Source organism: Cebidichthys violaceus, unplaced genomic scaffold (genome assembly GCF_023349555.1).
Source record: "Cebidichthys violaceus isolate CVI_PGR_0920_01 unplaced genomic scaffold, fCebVio1.0.p SCAF_7, whole genome shotgun sequence".
Taxonomy (NCBI): domain Eukaryota; kingdom Metazoa; phylum Chordata; class Actinopteri; order Perciformes; family Stichaeidae; genus Cebidichthys; species Cebidichthys violaceus.
In genome coordinates, this window is record NW_027176927.1 from 13,917,740 (window position 1) to 13,945,431 (window position 27,692).

Sequence of the window (27,692 nt, forward strand, 5' to 3'; positions counted from 1 at the left end):
CAAACAAGAGAAGAAACTAAACTTCAATTCAAGTATCTTGGGCAGAAACCTTTATTTTAAACTGTAAATCCTTGGGTTTATAGGAGATAACAACAGAAACGCATAGATTGATGTTGTAATCAGCTGATGCAGAAATAGCATTTTACAGTTTACACCTGCTCTGAGAACAATACAACGTGGGTGTTAGTTGTCTTTAAAAGCAACCCAACAGCTCCATCTAGTGGACATGAATATAAAAAAGACATAATATTGAGGAACGTTGACATTGAAATCATGGAGATTATATAACTGCAAAAAAAGACATGCTATTTTCAACCTTAATACTGAGACCTCTATAATGTCTCACAGGGGCATAACATTTGAATCAGCTGTAGTAAAAACAAATGTAAAAAACAAAAAGGACTCAGAAAACTCCAATACAAACCTCACTCTTAAGAATGCACTTTGTGAGAAGAATAAATAATGGCTAAACTGGATTAACTCTTTCTCTGGAGGATAAACTGGAGTTTCGATGTTTTAATTTAATCCAACACTGGAAATAGTTCCATGTGGGTTAATGTGTGTTGTCAAATGAATTTATGAGTAACTTGTTCAAACGTTGTTTATCTGTATCATGTATCATTTTGCACGAGGTGAAAACATCTTAACAAGCATCCAGGACATGCTTATAATTAAAATCCATTAAGGATGAATGTATTTGAATGTGTGAATGTGATTTTGCTTTAAATGTTGTCGTTCAAAATTAAACAAAATACTGTGGCAACAATCGTAATGTGAAAGATTCCTCTTGATTTAACCCTTTGTTTTAAAAATGTGGTGCACATAGCTGGAGAAAAGTACCTAAAAGTGGAGTAGAAACCAGGGAGGTGTCTGCATTGTCATTCCGAGGGCTTCTTGGATTGTTTAGTTTTGGTCCTGTATTTAAGTTGGTGCCATATATAAGCCGAAGGCCTTAAAAAAAGTTGTCCACAGTCACATGTAAAAGGCATTCTGCACTTCCTCTTAACTTTACGTTTCCATGTACGTCCAGAAAAGGATTTTTTCCGAAGCTTGCCCTTCATGTGCTCAGCAAAGAGTTTGGCACCCGTGAAAGTCTCCCCGCAGCTGACACAGATGTAGCTCACGGTCTCTGCATGCTGAACACAATGTCGCAGCAGGTGCAGCCGGTGCTTAAAAGCCCGGCCGCACTGGCACTTGTGTGAGCGGTGGCCTCTGTGGAGGTAGCGGTGGCTGATGATGAAGGAGGGCTGCCGTAGGATGGCACCACACTGCCGGCAGGGGTAAGGGGTCTTGGAACGCCAGCCTGTGTTCATACGTTTCACCAAAGCCACGTCCTGGCTGTCGTTCTCAAACAAGGCCATGATCGTGGGCATCGGTGGGGTGACGGGGTCCGAGGCTGGAGTTGTGTCAGTGGCACCAGGAAGGACACATAAAGGTGTAGACAGACGGCTTAAAGACTGGTTCTGTGGACCTTGGGCACCGTCTTTCCCCGCTCTAACAGGTGCAGCATGGGACGCCATGCCTATAGCGGCATGCGGGCTGTCTGCGTGGGAGGAGGTTGAGAGAGAGGAAGGTCTACATTTCACAACAGTGGACAGAGACCCTGCATATGTTTGGCCAACATGGAGCTTTCCATTCATGACCTGGTTGACCACATTTGGACCACTGTTGGCTGCTGTGCCAAGGAGAGCTGGTGAATCAATCAGCGCTGATGGATTGGTAAGGATGCACACCTTGGTGCTGACCACTGACGTGTGAACTCTGGTGACGTGATTTAACAAAGTTTTCTCAGAGGTGAAAAAGGATTTGCATATGTTACACGCATGCGGCATTGACTCTGAACAAAAGAGGACCAGAGGTGATTTGGTTCCCTTGGGACACTGGTGGTGATGGTACGAGTTCTCATGAGGGAAAACTTGGCTACAGATTTCACAGGAATACAAAGGCATGTAGTGTTCCTTAACAGACGCCTCAGTGAGAAAGAGCTTCTTGCACACTGAACACTGATATTTCACCTTTATACCACTACAGTGCAGCAAATGTAGCTTCATTGAGCGAAATGGCCCTCTACCACACGCAGCACATGTTGAACTATTAACAGCAGGAAGGGCTCCAGGCGGGGTTTTAGAGTGCGAACTATGAGAGGAGTCACTGGAAGAATCGGATGAACTCGAGCCACCGTCTGATTCTGGATCATCCGGACACAAGTCTGCAGATTTAGAGTGCGTCTTATCTTCGTCATCAGATTCAGTGCTCGATGAGTCATCTGCTTTCTCACATTCAATTTCCATCTCAATACCGTTATTGTCTTCAACCACTACATACTCGACACTGTTTTCAGATGTCTCGGCTCTCTCTGGCTTCATCTCAATTCTTTGTTGTAGCCTCAACTCGGACTCTGAGTCGCGATGCACTGACTTTAAAGTGTTTTGCAGTGCAGTCCCGTCAATGGGAAGGTTGTCACTGTTCTGACTCTGATATAGGGGCGCAAAAATCAGAGCAGGGGCTATTGGAAATGGCGAGCCGATGCACTGCGTCTCTGCATGCTTGTTCAACTCCCACGAGTTACTGAAGTACTGATTGCACGTTTTGCAGAGTGGTGGCAAGTGTACATTATCCAAGTGCATGGAGAGGGACGTCTGGCGTCGGAAAGTAACCTCGCAGATGTGGCAGGTGGCTTTGATATTGTGGCTTTTGTAGTGCAACATCAAGCTTTTTATTTTCCTGAATTTTTTGCCACATTCCCAACATTTCACCTCTGTGTGTGCATCATCCAACTGCCTTTTTGTGGATACACACCATTCTTCATCACTGCTCAAGTCTTCAGACATATGGAGCTGGTCAAGGCAAACCTCTGGGTGGTCTGTAATTTTAAGCAGAATGAACAGACTCACTTTAAAATCCATATTACAGGTTTTATACTTGCATCACAGAGCAATGATGAAGGCAGACAACTATTTATTTAGTCATTGTCATTATTACAATCACGATTATTATCATTAATCATATTAACTTAGTAAAATTAAGATTTAGCCAAACTACAGTAATTATATGTTTGGTGTCGAGCTGAAACAATGATACTACAAAAAATAATAAGTTCAAATCATTTCATAATTGCTAGCGTGAGTCAATTATCAAACAGAAATGCATTGTCCCCAGAGGATCAACCCCCCAAACTTATTATCCTCTGAATTTTCATCGAACACCATCCTCGGTTCAAAATTTCAATTAGTACACTAGCTTGGTTTATGACTAAATAACTGCAAAATTATTACATTCCCATCAGCCTCAGCTGTACTTTGTTTATATTAAATTAGCTAATGTTAGCATACTACCACACTAAGATTGCGTATACCTGCTTAACAACAGCATAGAAGCACTGTAATTGTGAGAATATTAGCACTGCATGTTAGCATTTAGCTCAAACCCTCCCTGTGTCCAAGTATAAAGATGTTAGCATGGCTGTAGACTCTTACTGTTGTTGTCATATGTCAATGTTTTTGCCAGTTATAGAGCACTTTAATAACATTGAGTTTTAAACAAAAAAGCAATTTGAAGAGGTGACCTTAGGGTCTGAGAAATTGACAGGTTCACAATGTACTTAGTATTTAAAGACTTAACCGTCAATTAATCAAACAACAATAATGATGAATTATGACAATAATCATTAGTTTCATCTCTTGAGTTTTTACATGACTTCACAATAAACGCTGCCTCGATTACCAGCACAACCCATTTAGTTCCTCTTTACAACCGTTTCTACGTGTATAGCAACGTTACATATGTTTTAGTGGAAGAGGACGACTGTGTTTGAACAGGGGACCTATATATATTACACTTTACACAACATTACTTACCTCTGTCCACAAGTACAGGACCAGAAACTGCCGCCTGCAGCACAGAGAAAAGGTGAAATAATGTGATGAATCCAAACGATTGGTCCAAGTCAGGTAACTGTTACTGTGCGTTTCTTAAAAACATGAACCACTGCTGTCCACGTCCACTTGTATGTAAAGATTAAGCACATTACAAAAAAGAAAACCCTTCAAATTTCATGTTTGAAGAGACACCGTCATGATATTGATGGCGCCCACTCGCCGAACTCCTCCATATCCGGTTAAAACCGGAAGAGGGACGGCTACACCTCCCAGAATGCAACAGAATGTTGAATATTTCTACAAACCGGTGAAAACTCATTTTCCATACCGTATATTACTATTACTGCAATTCAGTTAAGTGAAAACTTTCTGTCGAGTTTAACTTGACAATATTTAAGACGCTTTTGAATTGAATTGAATCAATATGTTTTGTTTTAATTGGAGCAAAGCATACACTCAATATTTGTAAGGTATTTGAAGTATGCGAGTTATGAAACTCAACATAACACAATTTGATTATTATTGTGAATGTATGTTACTTTCTTTAATTCAAGCAAACAAAAAGCAGCCGAAGAAGGATAAACAAGAGCAATTGGATGTCATCGTATAGTAAAATATACAGTAAAGCGAGTCCACGGATCCCAAAAGTGGCGGAACTACTAATATCATTGCGATGTTTCATGACGACTTCATTTACCAGACGGACGAGGTTCGTTTGATTGGTCACTAAACACATAGCAGGCGGGTGGAGTTTCTTTCAGTACCGTAACGTTTAACGCTGTGTTTTGAAACTAGCGCAGTGCACACGCGGAAAGCTTTAGCTAACTCTACTTCACTATAAACTTTAACGATGTCACCGTTCCATATATCTAAACGTCATCGACAGTAATGGTTACAGGATTGCTAGCTTAGAGTAGGTTTCTTGTTTAGAAGATATTTTAGTATCTTTAGCTCGCCTCTGCTCGGACTTGGGTTCCTATCGTTAGCTAGCTTACTGTTGTCATCGGTTGTGTTGTTGTGGTGACTCAGGTGAGCAGCGACATGTCGGAGTCCGGTCACAGTCAGCCCGGGATGTACGGGCAGGGACGCAGGAGGAGGCGACGCCGGGGGGACAGAGATCCAGGACCTCCGGGGCAAAATCTGTCCGGTCCCAGTCGGGATCGAGAATATCAACCGAGGGAACGCAGGGTAACGTTAGCTAGACTACAAACACACACTGGCATAATGAAGTCTGCGTTGTTGTGACTGCTGGTTTGATTTCTGCACAAGAACAGTGACTCACTTCAGTTTGTCTGTCCAGGATGGGAGCGAGGATCCACCAGGCCCACTCATTCAGAAGACCCCCATCATTCTTGCAAAACCCCCTGGGGAAAGGGTATGTTAAGTTATCCAAGATACTAAACTGTTATTGTAAAACTTCTCATCAAACACATACAATAATAATGACATCAGATCATTTGGATTTGTCTAGGTAGTAGTACTGTTTGAAGGGTTGTCATATTAACCACAAATATACTTTAGCATGACAGTAATATGTGAAATCAATGTTGTTATCACATTTGAGAAGAAAGTGTGGTAATAAATACTTTTAATGTTTGGCAGTGTTAGGTATTATTTATACTTTTACATAATTCTTTCCAGAATTTACAATTCACAATGCCAACAAAACGAGTCACAGTTAATACGTGATCATTACAGAAAGTACAGCGTGTTTGTATTGTGGTCTTCTCCTTCTCAGCTCATGCAATCTATTGACCTGTGCTGTTGTTGCATCCTTCACCAGGCCAAGTCCTCACAGAATGCACCTGTCAGTGGAGCTCCAGTCCTGGAGAAGCCCATCATGCTAATGAAAGCCAGGGATGATGGAGGGAAGCTGGGTACCCCTCCAGATGCGGCAGCTCAACCCTCTGGTGGTCCTGGGCCCTCCAAGATGGAGAGGGAGGGTCAGCGACCCACCCAGCCTGTATACCAGATCCAAAACAGAGGAATGGGTGCTTCTGCATCGAGCAGCGCTGTGGACCGTGAGCTATTGTAGATTTCACAAAAATATCTTTTTTTTTTCTACTGTAAATGTCAGAAACTGATGTTTTGAATACTTGGATGCACTTAATAAGGCCAAATTACACCCCCATAGAAAATTAAAGTAAATCTTGTTTTCATGTGACTTCCAGCCATGGTTGGCCAGTCTAAACTCCTCCCCCCTGAGAAGATGAAGCACAGCATTAAGCTCGTGGATGACCAGATGAATTGGTGTGACAGTGCCATGGAGGTGAGTTAATGACTTTAGTTGATTGTGGAACCGTTGTATTAAAGGATGTGTTCATCTTTTATCTTTTCAATATAATGCACTGTATGTACTCAAAGGAAGTTCTGTGTTCAACATGTGTTGCAGTATCTGAGGGACCAGACAGATATGTTGGTGGTGGGAGTCATTGGCCTGCAGGGAAGTGGGAAATCTACAATCATGTCACTGTTGTCTGCCAACACTCCTGAGGAAGATCAAAGGTGAGGTTGGTTGTAACACCAACAATAAGTTCAAGCTTGTAAACTGCTTGGTTATATGCATTTGTTTCATTTATTGATAGAAAACAGAATAGTGGCTAAAAGGGAAGTTGAACCATGAAGAAGTCCACAGTTAAAGGATGCTGGCAAGGATGAGGCTTTCCCCTAATGATAGAAAATATCATCTAATATGTAAGAGGAATTTGAAACAATGCAGTAATGTTTGTCAGATGCCAGTTTGGTGTATGAGGTCAGTGTTGAAAAACGCCGCACATGGTCACCCATTGAAAATGTGATGGTATGTTGCTTTATAAGTTTCACCATAGTGTGCATTTTAAAGCTACACTTAAAAAGTGAAGGTACTCTTTGTGAACACACGGGGGCGATATAGTAAACAAATCTACTTCTGCAGAGTCTAGTGGAGTATTTCTGCTAATCCTATATTATATATCTTTAAATCAGTTCAGTGTGTGATAATGTCCACACAGCAGACAATCTTATGATCAAATACTGTTTGTTTAGAGAACATTTGAAGTACTGGCTAAATTGCTTATTCAGACCTTTACATCCTATCTATGCATTTGCAGTTGTTGCACATAATTTCTTTAAGCTTAACCAGTGCAGTCATTTTAAATGATGGAATGCATGTTTCTTTGCTCAGGGGCTACGTATTCAGAGCCCAGACTCAAGAAATCAAGGAAAGAGGAGGAAACCAGAGTACAGGCATTGATTTCTTCATCACACAGGAGAGAGTCATCTTCTTGGATACACAGGTATGAATGTAGTATTTGCACATGCAGTTTTTCTTCCTTTTTTTTGTAGTATTTATTAATTTGCTGTCAGCGTGTTGAATGTATGCAAGTCATGAACTGTGTAAATTGAAATGTCGTAGTTACGGTTAACTTGAAACGCTGTGTTTGGTTGAGGACTGATGAGCTGTGTGTGAATGCCTTTCTTTGTTTCTTCAGCCGATGCTCAGCCCATCCATTCTCGACCACCTCATCAACAACGATCGGAAGTTGCCTCCGGAGTATAACCTCCCTCACACATACGTGGAGATGCAGGTCAGTGGCTGGCTTGCAGATGGCAGCAGGTGAAAACACCAGTTGTTTATGTGAGCACTGGTGCTTAACCTCTAGGGACCAATACACACCTTTAGTCCTCTGATTCATCGTTTAATGATGCATGTGACCACATTAGCATTCTGTGTATAATCTGTCAACAGTCCCTTCAGATCGCTGCCTTCCTGTTCACAGTGTGCCATGTGGTCATTGTGGTTCAAGACTGGTTCACTGACTTAAACCTCTACAGGTTGGTACTTAGTAATCTGGAATGGCTCTTTGTTATAGTTACTGCCAAGATTCACGGGACGAAAAAGAGGGTAGCTCTCAAATCCCCATCCTACCTCAGGAATGTTGAGCATTTCATCGTGTATCTTGAGAGGATATTTGTCTTCTGCTTTTTCATAAGCTCAATCGTATTTGTCTTTCAGTTGGTCTAGTAGACAACAAATGCAGGCAAAACCAGACCTGTTGAAAATGTACCAGTCTAACTTGTGCCGACACTTATTCATCTTGTCCAATATAATATTATCTGTTCAAGATGCCCACATGAAGTTCTAATCTTTAATTTGAATAATTTTAGCCAAATGTAACAACTTATATATCCTAAGAAGTTAAGGAATTAAAGGATAGTCTTTTTTTAAAGTATGTATTAAAACTATATTCATATGCTCATACATGTATTGATGTTTGTGGGTAGGTTTCTTCAGACCGCTGAGATGTTGAAACCCTCCACTCCGTCTGCAAGCCATGACAGCACTGGCTCTTCAGGCAGTGACGATGGAGCAGAGTACTATCCTCATATAGGTGACTTTTTAATGCAGAAACACACAATCTCACACACATCAACCAGGTTTAATGAGCTTTTTTAAAATGTCTCCCTCCTCCAGTGTTCCTCCAGAATAAAGCCAGACGGGATGATTTCTGCCCAAGGAATCTAAAAAACATGTATATGGTTGTGGACAAATTAATGGCCCACTCTCATCTCAAGTACAAAGGTTAAAAACTACAAGAATATCATCTTCATACATAAACATAGTCTGTTCATTCTGTGGCTGTTTTTAAGAGCTAACTTTGTTTAATGGAAATGTCATGGGTCAACCAACAATACCACTGTGATTAGATTTGTTTTAGAGCTTTGGTTAACAAAATAGTTGCTCCATGATGCCACACCTGCACTCATCTCATTATACATGGTTTGTTTTTAGGTACATTGTCCATGCTAGACTGCAACATCTTTCCTGGTTTGGAGCAGGACTATCTGGCAACTGAAGTCAACATGTTCCTCCTTCCTATGCAGGAGAATGATGGGGAGGATAATCTGACTAAAGCAGGTTATAGAGAATGTAGCTTCACATAAGGCAGAACTCAATTGTTGTCCTGTATATCGAGTAAAATGTGAGTTAATCTTTGTACGGTGTTTAGGGACGGGAACATACCCGCTCTTCTCTCTGCTCCCGGGGTACAGAGGACATCCTGCCTTCTCAACCATGGTTTCAAAACTCCGCAGCCAAATATTGGCTATGCCCCGCTGTCAGCTGTCACACACCATCCTCACTGAGAAGAACTGGTAAACATCACATTCTTCAATGAAAAATACAAGAAATTGATTTTCTGTAAAAAGAAATATTTGCATACATTTTTAAATTGGTGCACAATATGATCTAAAGGGTTAAAAAGGCATTTTCATTTGATCTCATCTTTAAGGATAGTGCTCTTTTTAGATGCAAATACAACATTTATGATAAATAGGTTTATGGTTTTTGCCAATGAAACAGAACCTGAATTTGAATAGGGTTTGTGCAGTAAAAATAGAGATTTACAAAGCATATCTTTTTTGTGTTACTATAACCAGTTTAATTGCAGTTTCAGTTTTTATTTACATTTTGAAGTTGTAGCCTTCATTGTTTGTAGTGAAAGTTTTCAAGGTGTGGGCGAGCTTGTGGTAAAGACGCATACTGCATAAACTGCTCCTTGGAACACATCCGTTTCATCAGGTGAGTACAATTTGGGGTCTGTATAAATGTGTTGTGTTTTTACAGGTTTCACTATGCAGCTCGTATCTGGGATGGGGTGAAGAAGTCCTCGGCCCTCTCAGAGTACAGCCGCCTGCTCTGCTAACACCTTGGTTGAACTGCTGTCATATCCAATAGCAGTTGCAAGTTCTTATGTCTGATAATCAGGTCACTGAAAGAAAATGTGGCTGTGGAAGTGGAGACCGTCATTTGCACCCTACAGGAAACGGAAGCCCGGTCAGTGGTGAAGAGTCAGATATTAAAGCAGGACACCTTCAGTAGACTTTGGTGGGAACGAAAAGCTGCAAACTTTTGGCGTTCATTGTCAGGAAGTTGTGTATCTGTCATGTTGAAACGACACAGCTGCAGCCTACACACCAGCGGCGAGAGAGAGAGAAAAAGAAAACCAGTTGCACAACTCTGCACATGATCGAACAAGATTCAATATTTGTTTTTATTTGCAAGCCATTATGGACTTTGTGATGTTTTGGCCTGATAGTGCACACATGAACATATAGAAATCTGTATTTGTTTTTTCTTTATTTTCTTTCAAACCTTAATCAAAAGTGTAATTGTGAATTACTCAGAAATAAAAGGAAACAAATACAAAATATTTTGCATCTGGGTTATTTTTTTGGCACTTTTGTTATGTCAGTCTCCAATGACTTATTGCTTTAAAACCTTTGACAAGGCAAAGTCTATGATTTCTACATCCTTGGTGTGTGGCTTTCGTTTCCCCTGAAAGAACACACAAACTTTAATGTGCTTAGACCTGTTTGATCTTGAGTTTTTGACAAAGAAATGAAACTCAAGTGTTGGTGGGAAACTTGTTGAGCAACCCTAGACTCAGATTGAAAACTACATATGATTAAGAGGTTGCATTAGGTTTCCATGATACACTTTTGCAAAGTTTTGCAAATTCGTAACATTTTCAGATAACCAGTTACTGTAATAGCCCAACAGATGCATATTGTATATCTTTACCAAATAAAGTAAGGGTTGTGCATGTTGACTGACCTCAAATAAACCGTATTTACAGATTCAAGGCTGAGTTCAAAACCAACCTCTGCCATTTGACAGTCAAATATATTTGTCTGCCTTTGTTGGGCAGCTGAGGTCATCTGAGACATCTCTCAGAACTAAATTAATGACAATCTACGGTGCTTCTCAAAACCAAGTTTGCATCGTTAAACTCATCTCTACTAATTCATTTTAAGGGTTCTGTGCAGCTTTTCTACCAGCTTGTATTAGGTTAACTGAAGTGATTACATTTTTGAACTGTTCGGAGTGTCAAACAAGAACTCCAGGAAGACTCAATAAGATATTCCAAGATGTTAAATACAACAAACTTCCCAATAAGTGGCTGCATTGAGGTGGCTTGAGTTTATTTTGCTGTGTTTTACATGTATTCTGTCAAAGAAGAGTTCATTGTCTTAACTCGCCTGTGCTTGTTCAGCTGTTTCAGTGTACGCCTTTAAGTATCTAGCGTGTATGCCACAGTACACAACCATATCCAAGATTCATCAATGCAGAGACGTAAAAGTAAATATAAGGTATTGGACAAAACGTATCTTTCTTTTGCAAGGGGAATTAATCTGATCATGCACAATGTAATCATGTTAACTTCCCCTATGTTTGATCATGCTGAATCTGCTGAATCTTTGCCTAAACTAAATAATTGTTTTCTGGGTGCCGTCAGAAGACGATCAGATCACTAATCAACCCTTTGTCTTTTGAACAAATACATGCAAGTTACTAACTAAAAGAAGCAACCATAAAGGGATGACTAAGCCAAAGTAGAAAGAGAGAGAACAACTTCCCATCGGGATGCACATTTCAACCTAAACCTTGTCTTGTGTACCATGCTCTGAGCATTAAAAGTGTGACACCCCTAAGAGATTTTTGTCTCGTTTCTCGTTGTCAGAGTGGGATTACAAAATTGCCACGACAATTTCTACTGCAGAGCGAGACAATGCTCAGAGATATTTAATTGTAATTAACAGAGAACATTTTTCCCGCCTTTCATAATTACAGTGTGGCAGTGCCTCGCATGACACAACCGTGTAAACATGCACTGAGATTTATTGATGATGGCGTTTGCTCTCCTTGTGTGGGCATCCAGAAGTGTACACATAACTACACTGGGTGGATCATGGATGTTCTATGAGAGATGTGTGTTAATATATTATGTGTAAAAACGGAGTGAAAGTCGTTCACTTTGTATTGTATTGGCCCTTCAGTAAGTGTTTCTATGTATGGATACTCTGTGCTATAGCTCCTCTAGCAATAAGACACCTCTTGCACTACTTTTCAGATCTGTCAAAAAGTTGCAAACTTAAAAAAACTAAACTAAACATGAGTTTCATTTCAAGTGAATTTACAAGGCTTTTCTTTTTTTACTTTCAAAGCAACAAAATAGGAGTGGTCTGAGGATGAGGACACCTCCTTCTCAAAAGAACTACTTATAGCCGTAACAGATCAGACTGAAACTTGTTGTATCCCGCCATCAAAATGCATCTCCTTACTCTGATCTTTGGCTTTGTGCTTCTCCCTAAAGGCAAGTTTACGTTATGTTTTCATTTTTTTTTTTACATTTTTGACTCTGGGGACGACCAACGCGCCGGCGCGTTTACTCGATATTTCTATTAATATCTCCGCGATAACACATACATTCATATATGCATTTTATATTTACCTTTACAAATGTTAAAACTTTTTTTTTTTAAACTTATCTGAATATTGTGTTTCCACAGCCCACACCCTGACATGTTATGAGTGTGTACCGGGACACTCAGGAACCTGCCAAAACAAAGCAATAGAATGCCCTTTGTCAGGTCAACAGTGTGGTGCACTTCGTTTAACTTCATATGCAGGTATGGTCATTTGTGTTGCATTGTTTTATCGTTAACTGCTTTGTCCTGGCCCGGTCTACAAAGGTTCCTCTTTTGTTGCAGGTGGTTCAAAACTTGCTGAAGTCAACTCAAAAAGCTGCGCTTTGGCTCCAGAGTGTGTGGAGGCCTCAATCAACTTCGGAATCTCTAAAACCGTGATTAACAGCAAGTGTTGCAACTCCGATTTCTGCAATGACCAACCTGCCCCTGGTAACTTACTTATATTGTCTGTTGGTATTATTTACACTGAGAGCTGTTTTAGTTGCAGGAGCAAACGCTGTTAAAAGTGTGACTACTCTCCTCACTACTACTAATCGCCTTAAAAGTTAGAGTTGGTTGCATTTGTCATATTTTAGATGTCAAAATAATGACTTGTTTAATAATAAAATATAAACATATATGATTTTACTGAGTAAATAATATATTTTTAACATATAGAAGTTGTATATTCATGTCTTGTGCCTGATAGACATTGTGAATTGTGGATTGATGCCAGTGAATGTATCAGAACCCGAGACATATGCTTGGGGCAAATATGGTTAGAGAAACAAGACTCAAAATTTCAAAACAAGCCAGTATGAGGAAATTCATTTTCCCCAATATCACCATCCATTCTAGAGGAGCCCAAAAGTATTATACCCCCAACTGCCACAGTGCAGCTGTGTGTGTATATGTGTATGCATGTGTGTGTCTGAAAGAGAGAGAATATTTATAAATCTGTTCATTTGAATGCTGTTCACCAGCATATAAAGAGCTTCAAAAAGGCACTAAAGGAAGACTAGTGCATTGCAATAACCCCCCAATCCCCCTCTACATAACCAAACAGTATGAGCAATGTATGTTTTATATTACAGTGCCCAGCAAATCCATTGCAAATGGTAAAAAGTGCTTCCAATGCAAAGGAAAAGACTGCACCGCAACTCTAAACTGTGAGGGAACTGAAGACCACTGCATCTCAACTAAAGGTAACAAGCCTGCAAGCATTTAACATCTTACTCTGTTCCACATATTCCCTCTGATCAGAGAGGGATTCTAGTAGATGAAAGCAGTCACATTATTTTCATTCTCTCAGTGACTGCAGGAGGTGAATCGATCACCATGAAGGGCTGTGCCTCCAAGCTGGTGTGCGCACCTGAAGCTACAGCGATGTCAAAAACCTTTGGAGCAGAATTGAGCTGCTGTCAGGGGAATTACTGCAACAGCGCCAGCAGCACAAGTGCTGGCCTTCTGCTCCTGGTGGCACCGCTGGTCTCTTTGGTCGTGCTCTCTTAAATATTTGAGACGGTAGCATAACCCCCAGCTTTTCTTCTCATCTTTGCAAGGCCTCATAGTGCTCACACCCCTCCTTATCCTTTCAACTGATGAGTGAGAAAGTTTAGCGTTGAAATATAGTTTAGTAAAGCTGTGATTTCCATTTTTCTCTTACATCAGCTAGTTTCTAATGAGTTTATTTACATTTTTTTGCACGTTGCCTACACAATAGCATCTGTCTTGCATAGAATGGTTCTTTCTGGGATGAGAATGTATATGAGTGCTATAGTATTAACCTGAAACCTATTTTCAATTAGAATTATCAAGAATATTTTGATGTCATTGATAAAAAAAGCTGAATAAATAACGTTCTCAAATTTCTGCTGTGTATTCTGATTTTTGTTTTCTTGAGTCCTTAAAATCCTGTCTCAGTCTCATTTAAAAGATGTGTGTCAGCCCCTCAGCCGTTTAGAGTGCTCTCTCTCTCTCTCTCTCGCTCGCTCTCTCTCTCTCTCTCTCTCTCTCTCTCTCTCTCTCTCTCTCTCTCTCTCTCTCATTAGAATTGTATGCACAAGACAAACAATTAAGTCAAATTCAAAGATTTTTAAAAAATATATTATTATATTTGACAGCTGGTATGCATTATTTAAGAAAGAATACACACAATTCCACAAAACTGCTGAAATTCTGAGAATTGTTAAAAATAACTGATTCAGACGGCACAATCTTGGCGCTGGGAGATGCCACACACTGAACTCCAGCCGAACTCGTATCCTGGCGTCGAGGAAAACGAGGTGAGGGTGCAAGTTGTTTTCTCATTTCTGGCACTTTGGATTTTACACAATATATATAACAAAAAATATCAAAACGTACACAGACCATGCATACATTATTGAGAAACAGTAATTATTTGTCCTCCAGACTGATGGCAGATAACAAGTAACACCTAACAAGTGGTATGAGAAGACAGGACGAGGCTTTAAATTGTTTTCTAAAATTCCAGCCATATCTTACACCTTTACATAAAGCAAGTTTAAATGCAAGACAAACATCACTTCCCCGCACATGCAAACATGTACTGTGCAGTATGTGTACGATTGTAAAACAATAAACAGCAACACGCCCTGGAAGCATGTGATGATTCCGAGATGTCTTGAAGAACTCAATAGTTGCCATACACATGGAAATCCTGTAACAGATTTGAGGTTAATTGGAATGAGTTACAATATCACATAGTTCTGTTTCTGGTGAGAAAAGTACTTGGGATGTTGATATGGTGAATCCTTGGTGCTTTCCATTAAATTATGCTTTGGAAGTGCTTGGAACAATGTGTATCCTATGCAGAGGGAAACAACTCTTCAGTTGGAATCTGTTTATCAATTGACCACTGATCATAATGCTGCAATATCCATATTACTGCATTACCTCAATAGTGTGGGTCAGACAAACTACCCTCAGGAACTAAATATGCTCACAGGTCAACAGACTTTCTTTAGATTCTTAAAGAAGTTTTGCCTCTTATCCAAAGGGCTTTCTTGTCGGATCATAATGACTTCTTCATTCAGAACTAAAGAAGCGTTTTGGAAGCGAGGCAAAACATCATCAAGAATCTAAAGCTACTCTAGTTGCGTTAGGCTAACCACATCTAGATATATATAAAAAACAATACATATAACATGACCTGGGTAATTGAGAATCTACACAGAAATACCCACCGGGACAGGATTAACAACACCAGCTGTGGCTGTTAACATCATTACTTATCAGAAAGGTTCAAAAACTTGGGATGAAATTATTGGTTAGATGCTTTTTTCCAAATGGTTAGTAAGGAAACATGACATAACATACTCTTTTTCAGAAATAAGTAGCAATGGCATCACTGTTTACCACAGCACTACTAACCTCCGGCCTGACAGAGTGGGGAGGTCTCCGGTTACTGGAGCAAACAAAAATATGAGAGGACGCACATAATTAATATAGTAATATAGTATATTAATAAGTATCTGAGACACAGTGGTATGGCATTTAAAAGAGATAGGAACTGCTGTTTGTAAAACTCACTCCTTCGGGGATGGAAAGCGCTGTTTGAAGAGTTGCGTGTCACAGTTTACAGTGGTGGTGTTGTTTCTACGGGAGGAGGAGGGAATCATACAAGATCAGTGTTTGTCTGGTTCCTATTAGGGCCGTGTGATGTGGTAGAGGAACATCGATAAACTGAGATTCACAGTGTTGCCTTGGTTTCTACGAGGTTAATAAATATATTTATAGTAATCGATTTTTTCAAACGGTATTTCTTCCATTTCTACAATTGATTATTATAACAGAAGTTTGAAAATAGAAAACCTGCTCTAGTATGACTTTCTGTAAGAACAGCGTCAATTAAATATTAAACAGTTTGAAACAGTGAGAAAATTGAACAAAAATACAAAAAACACCTACCTGGGTTCCCTCAGATTTTTGCACTCAACATGACGATCTTCTGCTCTACTGAAAAGAGAAGAAATGTAAACACAAGGCACTAAACGGGGGATGAAACGTGAATGATTAGTCTTGGGTATTCTTACCGGGAAAATCGTCTCCAAATGGACCCCCTGTATGGACACAACAGTGTTACTGCGTGTCAGTATTAGATCTACTGTATTTGTCCAGTTTGTTAAGCAAGCAGTCTGCTTACACACCGTTTTTCTGGCCTTGGAGGTCTCTCCCTGTCGTCAGGGTTTCTCCTGGACATTTCGTTAAGTAGAAAATATTTTAGGTAAACCGATTACACCACATCCACGATTTTATCTTGATATGAGACCAACAAAAGAGACTGGTCCTGAGAGCTTACCTGGATAATATATCCCAGAGTGATCTCCTGTGATAGTCGCAGAAACAGAGATTAAATAGTTTTTTTGATGGAAATACAGGATGTATGTATGACAAAAAATCAGGCAGAGCTCTGAAGCTTCAATCATTGGCTCATACAGCAGCTGTGTGGCAGCTGATTAGTAACGTCCAAAGCAAGCATACTAATAATTTTTCACTTTAGTACTTTGGGAAATATTAATCTAACTCAACAAACATACTCAATGTGTTAAACTAAACCATATATACATAGCGTGTTAAGTTTACAATCATTTCATTCAGCAGTTTATTGTTTTTAAACTTTGGATGGACAGAAATAACGGCATCATAGAATGGGGAACATGGTGACCTTTTAGAGTTGCTCCAGCTCTGTGTTGGATTTTGCAGTAAACCTATAATCATATTGAACTCTATAATAATAATAAATAGAATAACTCTGAAGCAGTTGCCCTTACAAACTACCTACTGTTGCATGCACTATACACACAATGGGAATATACTTCATCATAACATAGGCCCTTCTCACAGCAGCCATTTTGACATGTCATCACAGATAAACACAGGTGTAATTAATTAACGTTAATTAATCAACCTATCCTCACAAAACAGGTAGGCCAGGGCCCTGGTATTGTGCATGTTGGCCCACTGAGATGGCTGTGATACACAAAATACAACGGGACCATTAGTCATTTTTATCAATTATAACTGTGTTTACATCACTGCTGTGAAAAGGGCCCATTGAGCCTTGAACTTTGACCCTGTTGCTCATATATCTAGCGGCTTCTTAGCGGTCATCAGGCTGTGCTTTCTCAGCATCTCAGTCAATGTGACGCATCTGTCACTGCCCAGAGGATTGTGGCTCAGAATGGTCAGAAAGGCTTCCACACTGCAAAACGCGACCAGATGCAGTAGTATTTTGCGAGTAAATAATGACATCAATGACGTCATTATTACTTATTAAGGTTTACCTACAAACCTTTTCTCTGGTCGAGGTGGTGATCTCAGTGAGTCGTCAGAGCGCTTCCTGTTAGTTAAAAACATTCACTCGTAAATGTTGACTTTGACATTCTACAATAAACAATAGCATCAATATAGCACAGATATTACCAATCTACAGTATCGGCACCTTTTGCATTGACATGTATTTACCTTCTCCTATAGAAGACCACTCCAAACACTGCAGCTAGGATGATAACCATCAGGACTGGCACTGCAATGGCTACTGGCCAAGAGCTTGATCCTGGTGATGTACATTTGACAACTCAATGTATGATAGAATTGCAAGACATAAGCAGAACAGATGTATTTTGTGTCTCTCACCCTTCACGGTCAGCTGGACTGTGTTGGCTTGCTGCTTGTTCCGCCACCAGATGGCAGTACAGGTGAGGGTTTTGGCTCCGTCTCCTCCAGCAGCCATGAAAGTGATGGTGGAGGTCGTCTGCCAGATGCCCTGCGGCGTCGAGGTGTGCGTGACCTCACTGGTGAGGTTAGGGACACTCCATGAGAACACTGGTGGATGTGATGGACATGTGTGCGTCACAGAACACGAGACGGTAATCGTTGAACCGGCGTAGATTTCTGCTGGAACTGAGGTCATCACTGGTTTTCCTGGGGACGCTGAGTATGTGAAACACAAAGCAGAGTACTTATGTTGATTACAAAACAGATAAACAGATAAATAGCTTGGCATATTTACAGAAACTGAAAACTTTTCAGACCTTTCATAACAATAAATACGCAGCTATTGTTGAATCTGTGTTTGTTATTATTTCCTTTCTCTGCATGGAAACAGAAGGGCCCGTTGTCAAAGGGCTTGATGTTATCGATCTCTAATGAGCAGTTTCCCTCATTCACATCTCCTACTATTCTGGTGCGGCCCTTGAAATGGTCAACCACATAGCTTGGGGCATTGTGGTAGATGACGCCCCCAGTTTTTTTGGACCAGATGCCACGTGTGACAGGCTCATCCTCCTGGTATGGGAAGCTGCAGGGAATCACTACACAGGAGCCAGGCAAGGCGCTGAATCTGAAAGGGACCTCAGCAGCCACAACGTGGAGAGCTGTAGAAGGAGAGAGAAACAAGCCATGATGGGATGCCTGTAGAAATCAGTCCACTTTTGACATAGCATGGCAGCAGGATGAGTTTTGAGAGAATGGAGAAGTACACCCACTGTCATTTTCATATGGATCAACTGGTCTGACATATTCTGTAACAAAAAAAGACAGCAATCAATTATCAATGAGTCATCATTAGAGCAAAGGTTTGACATTTTGGTAAATATTTTTATTTGCTTTTCTTGCAGAGAGTTGTAAGAAAAGAGTATTAAAACTCCTATAGCTGTCTGTTAAATGTAAGGCTAGAGTCTGCAGCTTAGATTAGTTTAGTATTAAGAATGGAAACGGGAAAACAGTTTGCCGTGCTCTGTCAAAGAGTAAGCAGAACATCTAAAGCTCACTAGATAACACATTACACTATATAATGGCAACCCGATGAGACTGCAAGCAAGAAGTGGTTGGGCACATTACCCCCTGTAAAGATAGTAAATCTTTGCTGCTTTTCAGTTTATGTACAGATGAAACAAACTATTCATAACATGCAGTGAGCTGTAGAGGGGCCGGAGGGTGGATTTTGTTACCTTCAGAAACAGCCAGGATAGCTTTTCACCCCTTTACCAGCCTTTGTGCTAAGCTAAGCTAACCTGCTGCTGGCTGTAGCTTCATATTTAACAGACATGTTAGAGTGGTATCAATCCTCTCATCTAACTCTCTGCCAGAAAGCCAATAACAATAGCCTCCAACATCTCAAACAATTCCTTTAAGTGACCACTGTATATGACGTGAACTTACTTTTTATATGAAGTATTTCAGAGTCTGAAGTCTCCCCAGTAACAAACTGAGCAGTGCAGGTCAAGGATTTACCGTCATCCTCAAGAGAGCCAATGAAGGTTAGATTTGACACAACGTTAAAGGTATTGCTGGAGATTTCTTTGGTTTTCAATGAACTCTGCATGTCTTCGTAATTCCACACAATGGTTGGTCTATTTTTCTTACACTTGTAGGAAACAGAACAAATGACACTCTTTGCCACACCCTCTGTTTCCACACCTGGCCGCTCAGTCATCGTGATTTTATCATATGGACCTGAGCAGAAAGGTGATAGTGAGGTTTAAATCTAAGCAGGAGCATTTTCATTTTGATTCAATCAATATTGTCTGACACTGTACTTACATTCAACATTCAGCTTGAGCTCACTTGTGGCTTTCTGACCACCACGGTGACTAACAGTACACTTCACACTCTGGTCCTCCTCTTTTGCGAGCCAAGTGCGCCCTACTGTCCTTTCCCAAATCCCATCAGATACCAGAGTGTCAGTAATCACCTCTTTTCCAGGTATACCATCCAGGTTTAGGGTCGGGGGAGCAGAGGCACACGAATGGCGCACATTGCAGGACACTGTGCTCTCCTCTCCCACCCTGGGGATACCAATGATGCTCAGCTGCGGTTCCTGTGCATGGTCTATAAAATCAAAGCCAGAATAGTAATTTTGGATAACTGCCTGTCTTGGAATTTGGATTTATTGACAAAAAAGCGGGAATGAATGCATCCAGATACTTGCCTGATACAATAAGTTGAGAGGTTTTGTCATAAAGCGTGTGACCCACGCCGTGGTAGGAGGTGATAGGGTTCAAGTCTACCCATGGGTAAAGTCTGTCCTGGTTGTGCGACATCTCCAGACTCTCAATCTTAAGACTACAATTCCTCTCCCCAACAGATCCAATCAAGCTAGTTATCCCGTTAAACTTACTAATAATGTTTTGTCTTTCGTCAAATACAGGTGGGTACCCATTGCTCTGAAACAAGTACCATATAACTCGCAGGTCATCAGGCTGGGAGATACTGTAGGAGAATGTGCAAGGAATGATGATACATGAGCCTTTAATGCCATTGATGATGCTGGGGGTGGTGAAGGACCAGCCGCGAGAGAGCATGTTTCCTGTGGAAAGAGGAAGCATATAAAGCACAGTTGGAAGTTTTTAAAAGCAGCTCAAGAAATGAGTGGTGTTTCCACTCAGAGTGTTTCATTTGAATGATTTTTGGAGGCAGGAAAACACAAAGAATTGAAAAAAGTATTGTGTAACGGAACTGTCATTTCTTTTCTTTAACCGTTTTTTGACATCCCATTCTGGGAACTATCTTTCAAGCTCACATTGGGAAATTATTTTATAGTTGTATTTAATTTTCAAAATTTTAATTTTTTGAAGAAAGAGAGACAAAAATAGACATTTCCACATGAAGAGAGGGCTGGAAAATTGAGACGAGTCAATTACATTGAACTACATTTCAGTTCTATTGCAGACTTTGTTGGTGATGTAGGGCAGTTCTGGCATATGACTGCTTTAAAGGCTATTGGCTTGTTAAATAAAGATTATCATTATTTGTACTCACTCTTTACCCGTAGGGTGATGCTCTTTTCCTGCCTTTGTCTCCCAGTGAATCGTGCGAAGCATGTCAGCGATTGTCCATGGTCTTTAGCTGATGCTGTAAATGTCAGTGTGGAGACAGACCTCCACCCAGTGTTTCCTTTCTTGCTGGTCTCAATGGAGGCCGGCATGCTACCATAGTTCCATGTGAGAGTTGGAATATGTTTTGGGCATGTGTATGAGGCAGTGCAGGTTACTTTGCTTGATTGTCCCTCAAGAAATTCATCTGATGTGTGGCTGATAGTCAAGGGTGAAAAGGAGCCTGAGATACAAATGGTAAATGTTAATAATTTTAGGTCAGCATAAAAGAAAAATGGTTTAATTATTGCGTAACCATCACATACATTCTGCATTTATGGTTTTGGTGGCTTTTGCAGTCAGACCGCCAGTGTGTCGGACAGAGCACTCCACACTTTGGTGATCCCTCTCTATGTTCAATGTTGTCATCAAGGTAGTTTTGGATATGCCATCAGACATGGACCTATGAGTTAGGCTGTGGCTTCGCAGTGGGATGTTGAGACTCAGAGTCGGTGGATAAGTGGAACAGGTGTGGTAAACAGTGCATTGCACTGTCACGGGCTGTCCAACCTTCAGGCTTCCAGAGATCATAATGTCTGGTGTCTCTGCCCTGTCTTTACAAAGGAAATGTGAAAAATGATTGATGACATGAATATATATCCATCTAAAAGTGTATCTTTCTATATAAGCTCACCATGATTACTTACCCACTACTTCAATTTGTACAGTTTTGTCAAAGAATCGGTGGGTGTATCTTCCAATATTCTCTGGATCTACCCAAGGGTAAATCCTCTGTCTGTGGTGATGCCACGTCACTGGGTAGATTTCAAGACTGCATTTGTTGTTGTAATTAAATACTCGTGTTTTTCTATAAAATATGCTAATGACATAAGATGGGTACCAACTGTCATAAACTAAAGGATATTTATGATGGTCATACTGGTACCAAACCACACGATCTGGTTTGCGAGGTGGATTGCTATAGTAGTCAAAAGTGCAGGGGATGACAAGGCAGGAACCCACCAATCCTTTGATATTGCTTGGCATATTTACATTCCAGGCCCTGGAACCGCAGAAAATGTATCCTGCAAGAGCACCAATATGCAAAAAGAATTATTTTTTTTTAAAAGATTAGATCAGTGTTTATATATTTAACACAAACTGAAAGAACAAAACTGTACCTAAAATATGGACGCTCAGGAGAATATGGCTTAACCCAGGCATCTTGGAAATGGTACCACACACCTAAAATACATGAAATGAACATGTTAGTATAATGCATTGATACAAGTTAAAGTTCATCTGTGATTCTTTTTCTTCACCGTGGGGTGACCGTGGCTAAGTGGAGAGCAGGGTCAATCAGAGGGTCGGCGGTTCAACTCCTGCTCTGCTAGTCTCATGTCAATGTGTCCTTGAGCAAGACACTTAACTGGTAGCTGCGTCTACAGTGTGTAGATAGATACTGAATTGTAAGCCGCTTTGAATAAAAGCGTCTGCTAAATGACTGTAACGTAATATTAATAAGCTGCTTTACCATAAAACAAATTAGACTTATCTCCGGTCTCAATGTTAAAGGGGTACAAGCAATTTAGTATTGAACTTCCATAAAGCTGGGGGACTGATGACCTTCTCATGAAGGAAAGCAGAAACAAGATTTCTTGTCTTATGTCAAGCTGTAGACTAAGCAAGTCTACAGAGGGTGAATGTCTGCAGATGTATTTGGGTGGAGTAACACTAGGCCTCTATACCATTGAACCAGAACAGAAAAAAGAAAAACAAACCCAAAAAGACAATGTGAAAAAAGAGAGAGCACATGCATTTCACATCCTGTACATAAATGGCCCAAAATGTCAAGTGATTTTACCGATAGATATGTATATGTATATACTAACGCAATGAGAGTGTGTCTCTGCTACGTCATGTAGCATGTACTGGAAAAACAGCAAATTCAATCTTTGATGTATTTATTTTCAAAATAAAACAGGGAAAACTTATTTATAATAAAAATACAGGCCAAATAGGTAGCAATAACAAAAAAGGGTTGCACAATACATACAGATTACTTAATCTGATACATGGTTTGCCATAGAAAGAAAGAAAAATACAACCTGAATACTATTTTAAATAAAGACACCTTCCTATAGGCTCAGAAAGCCTTTTTCAACATACTGAGATAATTCCTCGTTTCTAAAGCAGTTCAGATTTTACATGTTCTAAAGTTAGGTCAATGTTAATTTGTGGCAATATGATATATAAAAGCAGAACACGGTCAATGTTGTCGTCCAGAAAAACATTCTCCATTTCAGAAAACTCCTGAGACAGACTAACGGCAACAAGAAAATTATAATCTCAGCCTAAAGAATTATTTTGAGTAAAAAAGAGACAATAAATTGTAAAATGGAGACGGATATTTTAGCAACATGCAAGATCTGTTTCAGATTTGTAATGACAAAAATCTAACTCTGTGCTGTTCTATCAGAATTTTAAAGAAGCAATGATGTCACCATAGTTACATAAATCAATATTTTGGGAAAATGTATTTGAAATTCTATGAAGTTCTTCATCTAATACGGTTGTAAAATGCAAGGTAAAGAAAAGCTTCTTTATTTACTAATTTGAAAAGATCAGAATGACTTACCTAAAGAGTTGAATGTTTATGAAGCGTTTCAGCACCTTTTAAAGTCCGGGTGTATCTGGTTAACCACTCGTGAATTTAAGAAATCTCCCTCTAAAATGTGGGCGGGGGATACAATTTGCCAAGGAGGGCACAGATGTTGCTTGCTGTAAAATATATTGACCAACTCTTGTGTAAAAACCAAAGTATTCTAAAAACACAAAAAAATAAAATCAACAACCCATATCATACTGGGCTTGTACATATTACTAATGTACTGTATAAAACCATTTGACCTGTATTTAGATGCAGGAAAATAATTACCCGTGATGTATAGGTCCTATTTACAGCTTTTGGGCTTTGCATTATGAAGTAATATTTTTAATTGTTTGACATTTTTGGAAATACACATACAATAATAATACATTTAATACAATTCACCTTTTTGCCAAGAAAAATATGGAACCAGACACCTGATGGTTTGCTTTGCATAAAGATTGAAAACCTCATTGGAAAAATCACCAACAATGTTGACAAACAAACAAATACTGGCTGAACAAAGTTGCACTTACTAATTCATTTTACTTTCCCTAAATAAGTGATCAAATTATCAAAGAGAGAATCAAATGTAGTTTGCTTGATAACAGAGAATACCGCAGTAGTTGTGTAAAAAAACTGCAGTCGTCAGATGCTCTTAATACAAATGACCATAATGAGCATGATTAGATTTTTGTTGGTGTTTTTTCACATGTTTCCATAGATGTTGAGGTCGGCATTGTTAATGTAATCGTCCCCATCATCAAGGTCCTGTGAAAGATTGAGGTCATTATTGTCACAGATGTTGATGCCACTGTTCTCTATGTAATTATTGGGAATAAATCAATGGCAATTAAATAGTACCTCTTGGTAATTGCAGGATTTTGGCTGGCTGAGGACCATAAACAACAATAATAACAAGAAGAGAGAAAAAAATAATGACATTACTGTACTTCAATATATGATATCTGTATTTTATAAACTGCTCAGGTTTAAGAGGAGTTGACCAAGTACCTTTTGGGGGATGGGAAACGAGCTTTGGACACTTTCTGGTCGGCACTGGATTTTGAATTCACATTCTTGGTCCTGTGGATTAAAATTCACATCACTGCAGTTCAGCAACCAACAATTAGCTTTATTTTTTATATATTTAACACACTTATGTATGACTTGAATCCACTGTGTCCTCTTTAGGCCTTCTGTTATATTTGTATGTAATACAAATCATCATATATAAGAAATGTACTAGATTCATTAGATTAAAATACATGATCAAAAGTTAGGTTTGATTTTACTGTGAAGACCAAAGTGTGTTTGAACTGTGATAAAAATCAAGTGATAAAATAAATTTCCGTCAATCATCGAAATAGAACTTCTGCACAAAAAAGAAGAACAGAGAATATGCAAATGTTGTGAGGCATATAAATAAATCTTATCAAGAATGCCAAAAAAGCATCAGACATGTGCACAGAAATGCAAATTACAGTGAAGCCAACCACGCAGCAGTCTACACAAAGCTGCAGGGAGAGTACAGAACTAGACACTAAAAATGACATTGAGTATTTAGAAAGATAAAGACCTTTGATCAGAACGAGGTCTTGAGACATCAGAACGGATCCTGAAAATTTCACAGATTAAATGTATCATCAGTACAATTAAAAGTTCCTATAGTGTACTGGATGAAAAAGAAAAAAATAATCACAAACCACATTTCTCACCTGCGAGACAGCCTGGACATCCGGTTCCACATGCTAATTGTGATACAGAAAGTGACATGATGATGATGATGATGATGATGATGATGAAGGAAAATAATTAAAACACTTAAAAGTGTAGCTCTATTAACATTTGTACCTGCCATCCCTTCTTTGGAGCTCTGCTATGCGTCCCCTTGAGTAGACAGAGAACAAAATAATATAAGAGCACATACTAAAATGATTTCTTGCTCAAAATTGTTTTTATCTGGATCGGTTAACGCCTGTGCACTGCATTACTCACTTATATCTCTTCACCATTACAATGCAGACGACTCCAAAGATCACAGCTGTACCAATCGCCACCACTGTTGGAATGATGATGTGGTTATAGTTTTCTGTACCTGCAAATAGACAGAGCCATAAATAAGGGCCGTTCTTCCTTTCTATTGCACATAATATCCTATATAAGATCCAGTTCATAAACCTCCAATGAAGAATTCAACAACACTGTGAAAAGCTCTCACGTTTAACATAGAGATTCAACACTGTATAGGATTCGCTCCCTCCATTAAATTTAGCTGTGCAGGTGACCTCGCTGTGGTCGTCCTTCTCCTCAGGAGTGAACGTCAGGATGGACTGTTCCTCCCAGTAGCCAAAAAGATTTTTTTTCTGGACTTCAGTGACCACATCATCTATAGTGACCCTACTCCATGTGAGTTTAGGCACATAGGTAGGGCAGGTATGGGTGACTGAGCAGGTAACAGTGTAGGGACGTCCTTGAATGGCTGTCTTTTGGGGAGTCAGTGTAGGTTTTGGAGGTTCAGCTATAAATGAAAAAGAGGAAAACCATGTTGTTACATAGAAACGGTGTAGGTGTAGATTTCTGAAATCTTTTAAACATATTGGGAAAGTTGGTGACATACGGAGCATTCTGAACGTGACACAATCCTCCACAAAGGAGAACTTGTCAGTGGTGGACAGATCAGTCTCTGTTCGTGCTAGTTCAATCCGGAAACAGAAAGGGCCGTTGTCATGATTTTTAATGTCAGTCATTTCTAAGGTGCAATTGTTCTGACCCAGATGTCCCAACAACCGTGTGCGGCCCCTAAAGTTTTCCAAGATCTGCGTTATATCCTCTTGATAGATGGATTGATCTCGATTAGTTGAACGATGCCAGATCCCTCTGAGTCTGGAGGAGGGCAGGTTTTCTTTAGGATGGGTGAATGAACAGGGTACCACAACACAGGATGTGACCAGGACTTCAAGATCTTTCACAACATTCGCCTTCCACTCTCCAGTAAACACAGGGCTGCTAATAGCTGTAAGAGAATTATGCATGTGATAAAGAAAAGACTCCTTTTGGCCATACTTTTTTTTTTTTTTTTAAATGGGGTGTATGTAGACAAGAGATTGGCAACAAAGAGGTGAATATATATACAATATATTACCTGCCAAAAGCAGACAGAATATCATCATCCTTGTCTCTTTGTCCATACTTCTGAGGTTTTGGTGGTGTAATAAAATGGATGTTAAAATGAAAAGAAACACAAAACATAAAAACATAAAGTGTAAGTGTAACTTCAAACAGCACAAATGTTCACATGCAAGAGCCATTTATTTAAATATAGGAAATACTGGTATTGAAAATGTCCTCATACAAAATCACATCTTAAACAACACATTCACATCTTTTTTATTTTAAGGGTTCCTTTCATAGCCCATATGAATTGAATATGAATTTTTTTATTATATTATTTATTTGCATTGTTCTAACAAAGTCATTGCACATTTTATTTGGTTTTGTCTGATGGAGCAATCTGGTTTACTTGAAAGTGATTGCAATTTTCTTTATTCTTATTATTTGAAAAAGCACAGATGGAGGAGTCACAAAAAAAATAAATTCTCATAAAGTTGAACACAATCAAACAATGATGATAACTAACTAGCTAAATATCCAGTGGTCGAGTCTATATCAAACTAAAACACCCCAAATTGCTTAGCTGCATATCCTTAAGCCCAGCAGTGTATTAGACACTTTAGAAATGACATTTTCCAAACAAATGTAGTGAACAAACATGCATTATTTTACCATGTAAAGTTAAATAAAATGTCCTTACCTGATAAAGCTGCTTTCTGGCTGATCAAAGCTGTCTCTTTCTACTAAAAACACCTCCTTGAGAATGATGATGTGGTGTACTATTCTGCAGTTAAGTTGACAAAAATATGGACTCTAAAAAGAACAGAAAAAAACAGCAGGCCACTAGATAAAACAATGGATATTGAAGGGGAAGGTGAATGCAGATATAGTAGAGGCAGTATACGGCTATACCAGTGGAGTTAATGGTGTAGAAAGCAGGGAGTGGTCTCTTTAAGGGCGGCAGTAATCTAAAAATGATGCTTT

The 27,692-nt window shown here is 39.5% G+C and overlaps 5 protein-coding genes across 7 annotated transcripts; 2 read left to right on the forward strand and 3 right to left on the reverse strand.

The window, feature by feature from the left end:
* Nucleotides 1-27: 27 nt before the first annotated feature.
* si:dkey-79d12.4 (zinc finger protein 497) lies at nt 28-4,089 on the reverse strand. Its single transcript, XM_068736525.1, has 2 exons — nt 3,858-4,089; nt 28-2,863 (listed from the first exon to the last, which is right to left on the reverse strand). Exon 2 carries the CDS (start codon nt 2,829-2,831, stop codon nt 879-881), a length of 1,953 nt encoding a protein of 650 aa, XP_068592626.1. The 5' UTR covers nt 2,832-2,863; nt 3,858-4,089; the 3' UTR covers nt 28-878.
* A 522-nt stretch (nt 4,090-4,611) lies between these two features.
* On the forward strand, nt 4,612-10,069 carry smg9 (SMG9 nonsense mediated mRNA decay factor). Its single transcript, XM_068736533.1, has 13 exons — nt 4,612-5,066; nt 5,179-5,253; nt 5,662-5,899; nt 6,050-6,147; nt 6,271-6,383; nt 7,042-7,153; nt 7,349-7,444; nt 7,606-7,691; nt 8,142-8,248; nt 8,332-8,439; nt 8,650-8,775; nt 8,867-9,011; nt 9,484-10,069. The coding sequence occupies exons 1-13, from the start codon at nt 4,920-4,922 to the stop codon at nt 9,560-9,562; spliced, it is 1,530 nt and encodes a 509-aa protein (XP_068592634.1). The 5' UTR covers nt 4,612-4,919; the 3' UTR covers nt 9,563-10,069.
* A 1,837-nt stretch (nt 10,070-11,906) lies between these two features.
* On the forward strand, nt 11,907-13,979 carry LOC137891762 (phospholipase A2 inhibitor PIP-like). The gene is made up of 5 exons (XM_068736555.1): nt 11,907-12,013; nt 12,210-12,329; nt 12,411-12,557; nt 13,202-13,312; nt 13,420-13,979. Exons 1-5 carry the CDS (start codon nt 11,968-11,970, stop codon nt 13,617-13,619), a joined length of 624 nt encoding a protein of 207 aa, XP_068592656.1. The 5' UTR covers nt 11,907-11,967; the 3' UTR covers nt 13,620-13,979.
* Nucleotides 13,980-14,191: 212 nt separating this feature from the next.
* Nucleotides 14,192-23,646, reverse strand: LOC137891733 (uncharacterized). Of its 2 annotated transcripts, none has more exons than XM_068736519.1 (20): nt 23,583-23,646; nt 22,126-22,189; nt 21,652-22,029; nt 21,271-21,558; nt 20,892-21,188; nt 20,062-20,439; nt 19,674-19,961; nt 19,293-19,586; nt 18,617-18,652; nt 18,164-18,505; nt 17,766-18,062; nt 17,595-17,685; nt 17,422-17,469; nt 16,429-16,455; nt 16,277-16,321; nt 16,163-16,189; nt 16,038-16,082; nt 15,660-15,725; nt 15,501-15,534; nt 14,192-14,787 (listed from the first exon to the last, which is right to left on the reverse strand). In XM_068736519.1, exons 2-20 carry the CDS (start codon nt 22,166-22,168, stop codon nt 14,761-14,763), a joined length of 3,051 nt encoding a protein of 1,016 aa, XP_068592620.1. In that variant the 5' UTR covers nt 22,169-22,189; nt 23,583-23,646; the 3' UTR covers nt 14,192-14,760. The 2 variants fall into 2 exon arrangements, with proteins under 2 accessions (XP_068592620.1, XP_068592619.1); XM_068736518.1 differs by having other exon boundaries at nt 16,038-16,085.
* LOC137891750 (myelin-associated glycoprotein-like) lies at nt 22,892-27,664 on the reverse strand. Of its 2 annotated transcripts, none has more exons than XM_068736543.1 (11): nt 27,409-27,664; nt 26,740-26,786; nt 26,215-26,610; nt 25,816-26,115; nt 25,593-25,692; nt 25,449-25,484; nt 25,313-25,345; nt 25,174-25,212; nt 24,609-24,680; nt 24,459-24,486; nt 22,892-24,365 (listed from the first exon to the last, which is right to left on the reverse strand). In XM_068736543.1, exons 2-11 carry the CDS (start codon nt 26,783-26,785, stop codon nt 24,303-24,305), a joined length of 1,113 nt encoding a protein of 370 aa, XP_068592644.1. In that variant the 5' UTR covers nt 26,786; nt 27,409-27,664; the 3' UTR covers nt 22,892-24,302. The 2 variants fall into 2 exon arrangements, with proteins under 2 accessions (XP_068592644.1, XP_068592643.1); XM_068736542.1 differs by having other exon boundaries at nt 26,740-26,789; nt 27,409-27,662.
* Nucleotides 27,665-27,692: the final 28 nt, after the last annotated feature.